The sequence below is a fragment of the Stegodyphus dumicola genome, chromosome 5 (assembly GCF_044657685.1).
Source record: "Stegodyphus dumicola isolate Sdum_Otavi_A_Nest chromosome 5, ASM4465768v1".
Taxonomy (NCBI): domain Eukaryota; kingdom Metazoa; phylum Arthropoda; class Arachnida; order Araneae; family Eresidae; genus Stegodyphus; species Stegodyphus dumicola.
Window position 1 is genome coordinate 203,774,059 of NC_140772.1, and position 13,111 is coordinate 203,787,169.

Genomic DNA, 13,111 nt, shown 5'->3' on the forward strand with positions numbered 1-13,111 from the left:
ATAATAATGGAAACGTCAGATTTCGAACTTCCTTCGTATTATATTTCTGCAATATCACCTCCCCTTCCAGCAAATCAGTAAAATGAATATCGACATAAATGAATACAAATATGTGTTTGTGCAATAAAATACGCAATATAGTTCAAAAACGATTTTGGATTCTTTTCAAAAAAACCTTTTAGTGCTGAGATAACGTACATCGTCTATCTTCAAATTATTCATTTTTCACAATAACTCTTTGTTGCACGGTGTGCAGGTCTGGGCACATCTAAAAATTTCCTATATTTCTAAGAATTTATGTATACTAGATGGCAGCGCAACACAAACCACTCCATATATTTTAGCTATAATCAGTTTTTAAAGACCCTTATTTTTCAAAGAAAACTTCCAGATTTTTTTAGGATATAAAAAGAACTGCTTGAAAAGAAATTTCGATGTTGTTTTCTTAAGAAACAACAAGAGAAGAAAGAGAATAGCTGTATGCTAACCTACTTATTCTACATTAGTTTTAAATTTTTACCTTGAAATCTTGCCTAAAATCGAACGGCGAACATCAGGTGTGCCCAGAGTGGGATCACTGATAGACTAGGACCAGACCAAGAACTGTATCTTTGTTTCTCTGCAGTTCTCCTGTCAGTTCATTGAGAATAGAAAGGTGGATCCACATCTGTGTTTCATTTCCTTTTTTTCTCTTTCTTTCTCTCTCTCTCTCTCTCTTTTTTTTTTTTTTTTTTTTTTTTTTTCCCCGGGAGGTTTGGTTATTAACTAAGAAATTGTTGGGGCGATTTTCTGAAGGTCGGGTAATTTGAACAGTTAGCTGTTTGGTTTTTTTTTTTTTTTTTTTTTTTCTCTTTCGCTTTCGTTCAAAGAAGTTTTGCTAGCGCTACGTTTGATAGTTTTGAATTGTAGACGTGTATTTAATTTTATTTTATAGTTAATAATTTCTAATTGTAGATATAATAATAGTTTATTTTTTGGGGGGATTTTTAATTATTTTCCAAATGGATCGGAGAGGACTGACCATTTCTGAGTGGCTGAAAGTGCTACACGAATTGTTTTAAGATAGTGAATCTGATACGGATTCCCGTACATGTGCAAAACATGCAATATTGGGTTGTGCTTTTGTAAAGGTGGTGTTACTTTTTTCGAAAAGTACCACTATGAAAGCATGTAATCATCATTTAACAAAGAAGAGCTTTTTAGGGGGGTGTAGAGTAGCAGGCATTCCCTGGTAATGCTAAATCTGCAACGGTATTCAGAATCTAGTGTTTTTTTAATCGTAAGCAAAATCTCTTATCGCTTCCCAGCAATGCTCGTTTCAGCACTCTTTTCGAAGTTCTTTCTATTCATTCAGTGTGCCTGCTTCGGGCACACCCACAGAATTAAAACGCAATATTTAAAAGTGCTATCCTCACAAAATTTTACCTGTGGACTTCTCTAGGCCAGATTAAAGTGCCTACTTTTTTTTTTTTTTTTTTTTTTTTGTCGAAATTGCAATTTTAAAAGGTAGCAAGCCGGAAAGGGATAAAATCGTTTGAAGCAGTTTCTTAGAACTAAATCTTTGTTGGTTATGTTAAAGTGATTCGTCGCCAGTAGATATTTCATCGAATTTCTGAATCGCCGTTCTTTCATCTGGAATTTCATGTAGTGTAGGGGCAAAAAAATACGTCGCATCATTACCTGAAGTATAAAACCATTACTTAAAACAACTAATAACTATCTTTATATAATATATTTTATCAGTATTCGAAGCTCGAATTTGGAATGCGTTTTGTTGCCTTTTTCATATTTTGTAAACCTTTAACGGATTTTTGATTAAGAAACTCAACGATTTCAAAGCGAGTAGTGCCAACACTGTATGGAATGAAAAACATTTTTGTCTCCAGTAGACTGTTTATCCGTGTTACCTGTGCTAGGTGGCCATAGTGTATAGGTATAAAGTACAGGTATTGGAAGAATACATTATTCATAAGATGTAATCATTTGTGTTTAATGATTTAATAACTCAGTTATGTTTTAGTACTTATTCAAGTACGTATTAGCATTCATTCAAGAATGTAAACTATGTATTTGTATTATGTAATAGCATCACGTTTTTGGATTTATATTTTATATTTGTGTTATTTATTAGCAAGTATGTATGTATTATAAACGATGGATAAGAGCTTCGGCTTCCTAAAAAACACAGTGCAGTAAATATCTTTAATGGCCTCAAACTGCTGAGTTGGTAACCAATTCTGTATGGATTATGTAATACTCTGGGACGAAAGCCAACTCAGCGGATTTCAGGCTACGAGGCATGCGTTCCTGGGCCGAAGCCCTATCCCAAATTAATAAATATAAATAGCCTAATGTATAAGTATCATATATATACCATATCTATAGGTGTAACTAGTAGTAGTTCAGATAATAAAATAAGTCCAAAGTAGTGAGGAGTAAAGTGAATAATGCCCATCGGGAGAAAATGTGGAATCGACGAATGAAGTGCTGACTAGTGGTTCACGTGGTGCCCAGAGACGGAAAAGCTAGTGATTGGCTGAAAGAGAGGTTAGCATCAGAGCAAAGAAGAACCCACCCGCTTTCTTCATGAAATAAGATATCACCAATACTTCTTATCAGTTAATCATAGCAGGAGATATAAAACATCATAGCTGGCACTCACGGCAACCTATTACTAATGGTAATATTCTTTACAACTGTACAACTAAAGAAAACTTTACGTTTTTTGGACCAGAAGAACCTACTCACTACCATCACACAGGTAATGGAAATATTCTTGATATTGTTATTACTAAAACTTTTAACCAAATCCCTCATCTGGAAGTACTTAACCAACTTAACTCTAACATCTTCCTGTGAAATTTACCATTTATGGATTTGAAAATAGTATTCCTGCTCAGAAAATTATCAACTGTGAAAAAATCAAATTTAATTTAGAAAAAATACTTGCTCATCCTTCCTTAAATAATATTGTGGTCATTGAAACTGCCATTGCTAAAATTAATACTAAAATCCAATATGCTATTAATCAATCCACTAAAATTCGAGAAAGAAATCAACGCAGTACCTGCCTGATCATATCATTCATAAAATAAAAGAGAAGAATACAGTCCCAACATTAAAACAGATCTCAACAGAAGACTACGTGAAATATCAACAGAAGAATACGTGAAATACAACAGCTTATTAATGACCACAAATTTCAAGCATGGGAAGATCTTCTCAACTCAATGCAATATAACCACACTGCAGTCTGACGCATTGCTCGTACTTTACGTACTCACACAACATACAATAGTGGACCCTTAAATACTATTAATGTAATTGAAGAAATGGCGGAAGATATGAAGGATGCCATGGCAGATCACTTTGCAAAATCTTTCACATCAATTCAAACTATAACGCCTGATGTCATTGAAGAAGTTCAAAATTTCACCACGCAGCTTAAAGAAACTACTGGTAGCCTTCATCTAAAACCAACATTTCCTTCTCAAGTTGCTGAAATCATCAACAGCCTCAACATTCTTAAAGTGTATGGCTTCGATGGAATCTCTAATAAATAACTCAAGGAACTTCCTCGTCATTATGATACTTTGGTGTTTTTCCTGGAATTCAGCAGAATGATTCATTCGTGCTCTTGCTAGTATCCTCGGAGACTCCATACGAGGTACAATTGAAGAGGTGATACAAGAAGAAGCCATTTGCTTCGATGGTTTGAAAGCAACGCATGAGACTGGTCACGTGGTGGTGGCGAGTACGAAACTCCTAACTTGACAACTATTGTACAAAGTAAAACATACAGGATACAAACAGTAAAAGAAGAATCAAGTAAAAGTTCACTATTTACATTATATGCAATAGACAGTCAGCTCTTAAAGAGCGGAAATAAATATCTAAGAATTTGCAGGCATATGGAGGCCAGGAGCTACCTAGCCGATCAGCGGCAGTTGCAATGTCCAGAGTTCTAAAAGGCAGAAATAGCATTTCACACATGAATACTGGAAGAAACATAAAATATAGAAAGTAACCACTCAAAATGTTTATAAAAATTCGTTCTTTGTGTTAGTTATATCAGGGATATACCATAGAGCATAAAAACAACAGAAAATATGAAAATACATTTCCGCCGAGTCCAGGGGGTCAGTTTATTCTCTCGTAGGTCCGCTTGATTCATGCAAAAGAGGTGGGCGACGAAAGGGCGTATGAGCCTATCCTCACTCTGAATCATGTATCTGAGAATTTCGGTGAAGTTTGCAGGACTATTAATATTAATTCTAGTTGTAAATTCCTTGATGGATTCAACTTTTAAGTCGGAGTAGAGGCTTCTATTTCTAACGAAGTAAGGCGCATCAGTTATAATTCTCAGAAACTTGTTCTGGACGACACAAAGTCTCTTGTAGTCCTTTTCATTAGCATTATCTGAGGCGGGAGAGGCATAAGTCTAAACCAGCCGGATGACCTGGAGAGTCTTTTCTTCAGAAGAAGAGAAAGCTTCTCACTTTTGAGCAGAGGGAGCAGCTGAAAGATGATTCTGTATGCTTTTCTACAAACCTGTGCCATATGATCTTTACATGTAAAGTGATGATTGAGTGTAACTCCAAGATAATTTGCCTTGCTAACTCTTGGGACAGGACGGCCGAGTGTGACCTGAGTCTTGATTTCCGCTCTTTTCCGATACTTCCTGATGAGTAGAATCTTGGATTTGGGGTGGGCTGTGTGCTGCTTTTCCAGTGGCTACACCAGTCCTCAATAATTGGTGACTTGCAAACAAGAGCCGTGTCGTGCGCGTAACTGGCCAGGAGGAAATTAATATCATCTTGAAAGTTAGGGAAATCGTTCACGTAAATGATATAACATATCAGACCAATAAAACTACCTTGGGGGACACCCGCAAGGATGTTTCTGATGCTCGACGTCGTGCTACCGTGCCTGACAGAGAAAGTACGATCTTTCAAGAAGGAAGTGATAATCAAGGTCAGTTCCCGGGGCAGATTTAGTCTTATGAGTTTGTACATGAGCCCTGGATGCCAGACACGGGCAAAAGATTTTGCCACGTCAAGCATCAGGATCACAACACTCATTTTACTATGTATCGCTGAGCCGATGAATTCGGCAACTCGGACCTGGGTAGATGTACAAAGCTTCTTCCTAAAAAACCGTGCTGATGATCAGCGAAGCATTGAAAGCTGTCAAACATTCTATTATAAATCAGCCGCTCTAGAATTTTGCTCATCGATGACAGAAGACTAATGGGATGATAATTTGCTGCACTGTCTTGCGATTCCCTGGTTTGGGTATGAGAAGAACATTAGCGTGTTTCCACGCTTGAGGAAAGTAGCTGTGAAAAAGACAGGCATTAAGAATGCATGTAAGCTTACTGATTGTTTTGAAAGGCAGGTTTTTAACATCAGATTATTAATCTCGTCAGCACCTGGGGCCTTTTTTGATTTGAGCGCTCTGCGGATTATGTTAACTTCATACGGGGTGGCAAGTTTCATAACGTTTTGTGCACTTCAAGCCAAGATTTCACAAAATCAGTAACTTGCTGATCGGAAACACTATCAGAAGGGAAGGTGTTTCGAACAAATTGTCCAGCTAGATGCTCTGCGAAAAGTTCAGGTTTTTTTCATCATCACATAAACAAAGCCATTCTGGCCTCTGAGCGACTTATTGATGGTACTGGTACTTTTCAGCCTTTTCACATAGTTCCAATGGGCCCTCCAGCGGCCGAGCGGTAAAGTCGCTGAACACTGGTAGTTCGGTCCGAGGTTCGAGTCCCGCGAACGGGCAGGCTGCATGGGCGTTTTCGTGGTTTTCCCCATGTGTAACGTGTATACGAGCCAGTTTCCCTTAAAAAGTCCTCCACGAAGGCATCCCTCCCCTGAGGCAGATAGCCCTAGTGTGCTTTGCCATAATTAAATACACACACATAGTTCCAAACTGAACCGCTATTTAGATTGAGATTCTCAATCTTTAAGTTCCACACATTAGTCCTGTTCATACTAATCATTTGTTTAATTCGACGATTAAGCCGATTAATAGTAGTTGTTTTGGTGCATTGTGCTTATTACCAATATCATTAATGCCTGCCTTCGGCTCAACTACTACCCCCCAGCAATGGAAACATTCTATCATTAAAACTTTTTTAAAACTTGGCAAAAATCCAAAAGAACTTAACTCATGTTGTAGACCAATAAGTTTACTTCCAAGTATTGGAAAAATTTTTGAAAGAGTAATCAAAAAAGTCTTTTTCAAATTTTAGAAAACAACAATAGCATCACTGAAGAGCAATATGTTTTCCGCCCTGGCCAAAGTACTGTTCACCAATTACTAACTTTACTGAATACATTGCTGATTCCTTTATCAAACAGAATACTGTTGCCACATTTTTTATTGATTTTGAAAAGGCTTTCGACAAGGTGTGGCACGAAGGTTTACTCTTCAAGCTGTATCTTGCTCGACTGCCCATTAATTTCATTAAAACTGATTCAAAGCTAACTCCACAACCGTACCTTTCAGGTGAAGATTGGTTCAGCCCTCTCAAGACGAAAAATTTGTGAAAGTGCTGTAGCACAGGGCAGTGTTCTCGCCCCTTCACTTGACATTTTATATATTAATGATATGCCAGTACCGTTAAATTCTACAATTTTCAAATACGCAGATGACACAGTAATTGCTACCAAGTCATTACGACCACAATTAGCTTTTGATAAACTATAAATTGCCACAGGCCAAATTTCTCACTCGTGTAAACCTTGGAATCTCAAAATTAATCCCACCAAAAGTCGTATTATGATCTTTCGAAGATACAAGAATATCCCGGTCAACATCAACATTAAAATTAATAAGGAACCTCTACCTATTGCAAATACTGTTAAATACCTTGGAATCACTTTTAATAAGCAACTGCGTTTTAAAGATCAAGCACAACTAGCAATCATGAAAGCCACAGCGGACATAAATTTCCTTTCGCTCTTTAATTGGCAAGAATTCCAAACTTAATATCAGTACTAAACGGCAACTGTATCTAACTTTAATACGTCGAGTTCTACTGTATGCAATTCCAGTGTGGGCGACTGTTCGAAAAACAGACAGAAATAGTATTGAAATCTTCCAAAATAAAATAATTAGAAAAATCCTAAATACTCCATGGTACATGAGAAATCAACAATTGCATAAAGAAATTAGATTTACAAATATTCATAATCATATTTTCCAAACTGCACATAACTTTTTTACTAAGCTTCAAAATTCTAAATATCAACATATTCAAAGCTTGGTCAATTATGATCCAACCTTGAAAAACCCAGTTAAACGTCCTCGCTTTATTTTTCATATTTCAAAATGGTAATCACCATATTTTACTATGGATTTTGTGTACTTTTTTGCAAAGATGTGGAGTTTTTTACTTAATTGCAAATATATATAATTCATGTGTAAATATTGTATATAGAAAATTTTACTTACCAAGAGACTTTGCTTTTCAAAGATGAACTTTTGATTTTACAAATCTCTTCTAGTATTTAGATTTCCCTTTTCATCTTCATTTTCAAGTATTTATATAAGTAAACTTTTCATCTCCATGATTACCAGGAAGCAGAAATAATACTATGTGTTAAAATACTACAATTACTGAGATCAACTACATTAGCGGACGCTCAGCAAGTCATGAAGAACCTCGCTGATCTTATAGAGCTTATACACAATACAAGTGCCATGGCTGAAAAGCAAAATACAGTGAGGCCCAATACTGAGGTAAATTATGGATCGTAGGTCCTTAGTAAAAATGACCCCACTAACGATCATGACATGGAATGCGCAGAACATTATCACCAAAATTAGCGAACTGCAGGACTTTCTCACACACTACAACAATGACATTGCACAAATCACTGAGACACACGCTACGCCAGCGCACTCCCTGAGTATTGCTAACTATCGCAGTTATCGCTGCGATAGGATCAGACATAGAGGCGGAGGTGCCGTAATCTATGTTAAGCGGAGTTTGGAGTCCTGCTTCTACGCTTCTGACAATTCTCACGGGTTTGAAGAAGTAAGAGTCGTCGTTCGGATCCGTAATTGGGGAAATATGCTTGTATGCGCCCTTTACAACACTCCAGATCTCAGGCTGCAAGATTAACACTTACAGAATTTGCTAAATAACCCCTTTCCCACCATAATGAGGTGATCTTAATCTAAACATGTTAGCTGGGGGTGCCGCAAAACAGATAAAAACGATGATATCCTTCAAAACTTCCTGTTCAGTTACCCATACTACATTTACCCTCCAGAAGATTTTACTTACCAAGACACCGGCCTACTCACCCAAGACAGCGTCCAGATATACTGGATCTTTTCGTCACATCTGATAACTTATCGATCACTACGGAAGTAATCAATGACCTTTCTTCAGATCACGTGCCAGTTCTGGCACACCTGGATATTAGCAGGCCTAAAGCCAACACCACTTACAAAATTACTGATTGGGACAAATTCAAATCTGAAATTAATAATCACCTCCCCAAAACAGAGCAACTTAAAAATACGCATGATATCAATCAGGCTATCACAAGCATCACCACCTGCATTGATACGGCATTGCAAAATTCTACAACAGAAATTATTAATAAAAAACATCACTTCAAACTTCCGCAAGAAATTAAATTAATTAGCCAAACACGAAATAGACTCCGCAAGATCTTTGCCCACTCACGTGACCCGGCAATTAAATCGCAAATTAATAAACTTAATCGCAACATTAAAAGGTTAATTGACTCCCACCAGACTAAACTTTGGAATAACAAAATTGAAAAATTAAATGCGGAAGACGGAAAATTCTGGATGTCCCTCCGTTTAATGAAGTCGACAAAAACAAGCAGCAAACCTCTACAGGACGACACTGGATTCAAATACAGCAACTAAGACAAAGCAAAGGCCTTTACCACCCACTTCGCCAAGCAGTTCACTCCAAATGAGACCCCTTCAGACCGAAATTTCATTAATCACATTGACATGTTTGTCGATAATTGCATTAATCAGCCCAATGTCAAAAATCTCCCTGTTTTTACCTCTGCCGCAGAAGTTAGCTCTATTATATCTAAACTTCGTAAGAGAAAAGCACCTGGGAAGGACAAAATCTCTTAATTCAATGATTAAACATCTGCCTGGTAATTTCATTAACAAACTCTGTAGCATTTACAATGCCTGCCTTTACCTATGCTATTTCCCAGCTGAGTGGAAACAAGCGGTTGTCATCTTAATTCCCAAACCCGGAAAAGATAATACAAGAGTGGATGGGTTCCGCCCAATCAGCTTGCTTCCTGCACTGGGAAATATCCTAGAGAGGATTATCTGCAGAAGACTACAGCCAGCCCTAAACGCGCATCCAAACCAGTTTGGTCTCCGTAAAGGATTGTCTACCACAATGCAGCTTGTCAGAATCGTTGAATTTTTAAGCGCAGCTATTCATAAGCACCAGACAACTGCTTTCCTTATGCTGGACGTGGCAAAAGAACGGCTCGCTTACATGGGGTCCTCACATTTCCATGACCATAGGAAAAGCCATAGGAGTCTCTAGGAAGCTCGAAGCTCCGAAAGTTTCTTGACGCCTCCTCACCACTGGATTTTGCTTGCAAGAAGCACGTGTTTACACATCAGTATTAAGACTCATCCTTACATATGCCTCCCTTGCATGGTGTTCTGTTTCCCCCTCCGTATTAAATAAATTGCAGGTTTTCCAAAACAACTACTTACGAAAAATCAATATTAAATATTTTATCCCAAAGGAATTTTAGCCCAAATGCTCTTGAAATATTATGTGTAAATGAAACAAACGCACCTTTGGGTGTATTATAAAATTTGAAAGCTTTCAAATTTTTATTACTATTATTTATTACATATATTTTTCATTTTGTGGTTTAATAAAAGTTTTCTGAAGTCGTTAATAATAAGACGCTTTGTATCTTCCTTTTTTTAACTTTTCACGACGTTGCTTATTTTGTATCTATAAATTTTGTTATCAAAATTTTAAAAAAAAAAGTAACATACAGTACTGGTTTTCTTTAAAATGCTGTCAGGTGACAGTTGATAAGTATTTATGTTAGGATCTGTGTACTGGAATATGCACTGATTGTTACTGTTAAAATTAAATAATCGAATGGTAGTTTAAAATGTTTTTAAATACATTAAATCGAGGTTTTGTGTTTCTGATTATTCTATTTTATTCTGTAAAATGATAAATGTAATCTATGAAACTAAAATATTCATTTTCGTGTTCTTTTTTCAGCATCCAGTTGCCTGTGTCAGTCATGGAGAGATGTGGCAAGTCGACGTGGTCAGAGTCTGACAGCAGCTGATATGCACAGGTAAGAAGAAAATTCTGACAGTTTGAATATGACAAGATGCACTTTTTCAGTGATACAAATGCTTTTTTGATTGATTTTTAAGGCTTTAAACTATAACTAAACCTAAAAGTTTTTATAGCTTTTTAGAAATGAATAACTACCAATAGCATTGTTTAGGGTAAAATCCTAGTATACGGTGCAGCTTTGGCGCGACTTTGAAAATTATCGCCAGCACCAAAAATGATCCAAAGAACGTTTTAATTCTTGTATTTCTATATATATATGTCATAATAAAAGCAAAAGGAAATGACGGAACACTGTAGATGCGTGATTAGACCCATATTGAAGAAGAATTTTGATTGCGTAGTATTTAAAGAACTTGGCAGTCGAGGCAGTTTTAATTCCATTTTAATTTCCAGCTGATATTTGTGGCCACAATCACTTGGCACTCTAGTCGTGCCTTTCCACAGAAGATTTACATTTTTGATATTGTTGAGATAGAAAGCAAGCCAGTGAAATTACATCTTAGCAGATCACAGAGCAAAAGCTGAAGTGCGTAGTTATGCAAGATGGAAGCACCCAAAGAGAAAAGTTTTGGTTTACAATTCGGTGATTGGTTGTCAAGAGGCATCTGGTATTAACGGTTACGTAAGATCGCATGATTAATCTGAATGACGCAATGCAGATAAGTTATTACGATTTTAGAATAGAGAGGAAGAATTAATGTTTATAGTTATATTATAATTCTGATTCATAAATTTTTATCTTACATATATATACTATACACACATAGTATATAGATACTATATACTATGTTAACTGTATATTTTCTTTGAATGACCGCCCACCAGCGGCCGAGCGGTAAAGTCGCTGAACACTGGTAGTTCGGTCCGAGGTTCGAATCTCGCGAACGGGCTGGCTGCATGGGCGTTTTCATGGATTTCCCCATGTGTAACGTGTATACGAGCCAGTTTCCCTTAGAAAGTCCTCCACGAAGGCATCCCTCCCTTTAGCAGATAGCCCTCGAGACTTTGCCATAATCACACATACAATACTCTTTGAATGACCCGTTAACTACTCATCGTATATGCCCCGTTTTTACTGCTCATCATAAAGTCGCCAAAAGTAGCCAAATCCCGTGTGCACCGGATACTAGGATTAAACCTTGTTTTTAGCTTAACAAAAAAGGTTCTGCCTTGAAATTCAAATAAACTAATGTACATTTAATATTTCTATTTTTAGTGCTACTGTTTTGGAAAGAACTTCAAGTGTCATTTAGGTATACCCGCATCTCATCTTCTTTGAAATAAAGTAATTACCTTTTTAAGATACTGAAAATCAGAAAACAGCAGCAAAAATTATGTACGGGTACCTATAATACACTGTTTATAATACTGTTGTAATACTGCTCAAGAAGTTTGATTAGATTTTACATGCTTTTATAATACTGAGTGTGACAGGAAGGTTATAAGCGATGATACTGAGTGTGACAGGAAATTCAGTTTTATTTGAACCTGTTCTGTGTGATTTTCTTTAGACACGAAAACGAACAAATCCTAATCAAATACATAGTAGTTTCCATACTTACTCAAGCATGTCATACTTAATGTCCAGTTTTTATTCACATATATGTTCTATGGTGTTTACGTTCCTGTGTTAGAATGACGCCAAAATGGATGATGTAGTTTCGATTTTAAATATCCTTAATAAATTCAGTCACTCTCGGTCTATTTAAACCAAACTGAATACATTTAATGTTAAAACATTATACGTAAACATTCAGTAATAATTCAGCAATTCAGATAAGCTTTAAAATAAGAATTACAACCGTCACAGGTCAGCTACGCTTTTAGCGACCGAATTCTACGAACGACAAATCTCAAAAGCGTGTCGCCAACGCAGGGCTAGAAAAGGTGGAAATTAATTCGATAGGTTTGGAAGTAAACATGTGGGATCTACTTATCTCACCAATGGTCGACGTTTAAAATTGCAGACCTGATAGTTTGAAAGGGCTTTATTAAGGCAATTTGTCTGGCTAGGTGAGTGTTTTGTGTAACATCCTCTGTGTAGGCACATAGCAGTCATTTGATTTTTCAAACAAACAAAATAGGTATTCTTATAGTTAATAAGATAATATAAAAGACTAATCAAAATCTTGTCATAGGTTAGCTAGGCAAATTCTGCTTACTGCAAATATACTTACGCTTGTTGTTCGTGAATTCCTTTCGTTACTCAAATAATGTAATAGACTTAAAAGTAAACTAGTATTAAAATTTTACCTATATCATGGCCATAAATGTTTTGGCTCGTCAATGTATAATTAATGTAAATACGGTAATCAGAGTCTTGTTTATTCTTTCCACTGAGATCACACGCGGATTAATCATATCAGGCAGGTTCATGGGCAAAGATATCAGTTTCGAAGAAATTAAGTCTTCCATATACTTCTAAAAGCAAACGTCACGGTAGAAGATAGCGCCGCCTAGGAACACAAATCGGGAACTCTGTGTCTTTGGATTCTTTGTGACTGATCTAAATTGAAAAGCCTTTTTTAAGAAAATATGCTTCCTGAATAAGACTTTTGATGACATTCTAAAATTGAGAGATTCGCTTTATTAAGTGGTGTGTGCGAGGAAAATGGCTGCATAATTTATTTGCTTAAGTATTGATTCTAAATATGTGTTTCTAGTTACGAAGCTTCTCAAAATAAAATGTAAATATTTATGAAAACTGTTTCAACTTAAGAGTGGAATACCTTTTATCACGAA

At 36.5% G+C, this 13,111-nt stretch overlaps 1 protein-coding gene across 1 annotated transcript in view; it reads left to right on the forward strand.

Annotated features, from left to right (window-relative positions):
* Positions 1 to 13,111, forward strand: part of LOC118190727 (calcium/calmodulin-dependent protein kinase kinase 2-like) — a 308,782-nt gene that overhangs the window by 146,379 nt on the left and 149,292 nt on the right. Inside the window, exon 2 of the mRNA XM_085817571.1 lies at positions 10,286 to 10,364. Within this exon, the coding sequence (XP_085673697.1) occupies positions 10,286 to 10,364 (79 nt within the window). The remainder of the gene's footprint in view (positions 1 to 10,285; positions 10,365 to 13,111) is intronic.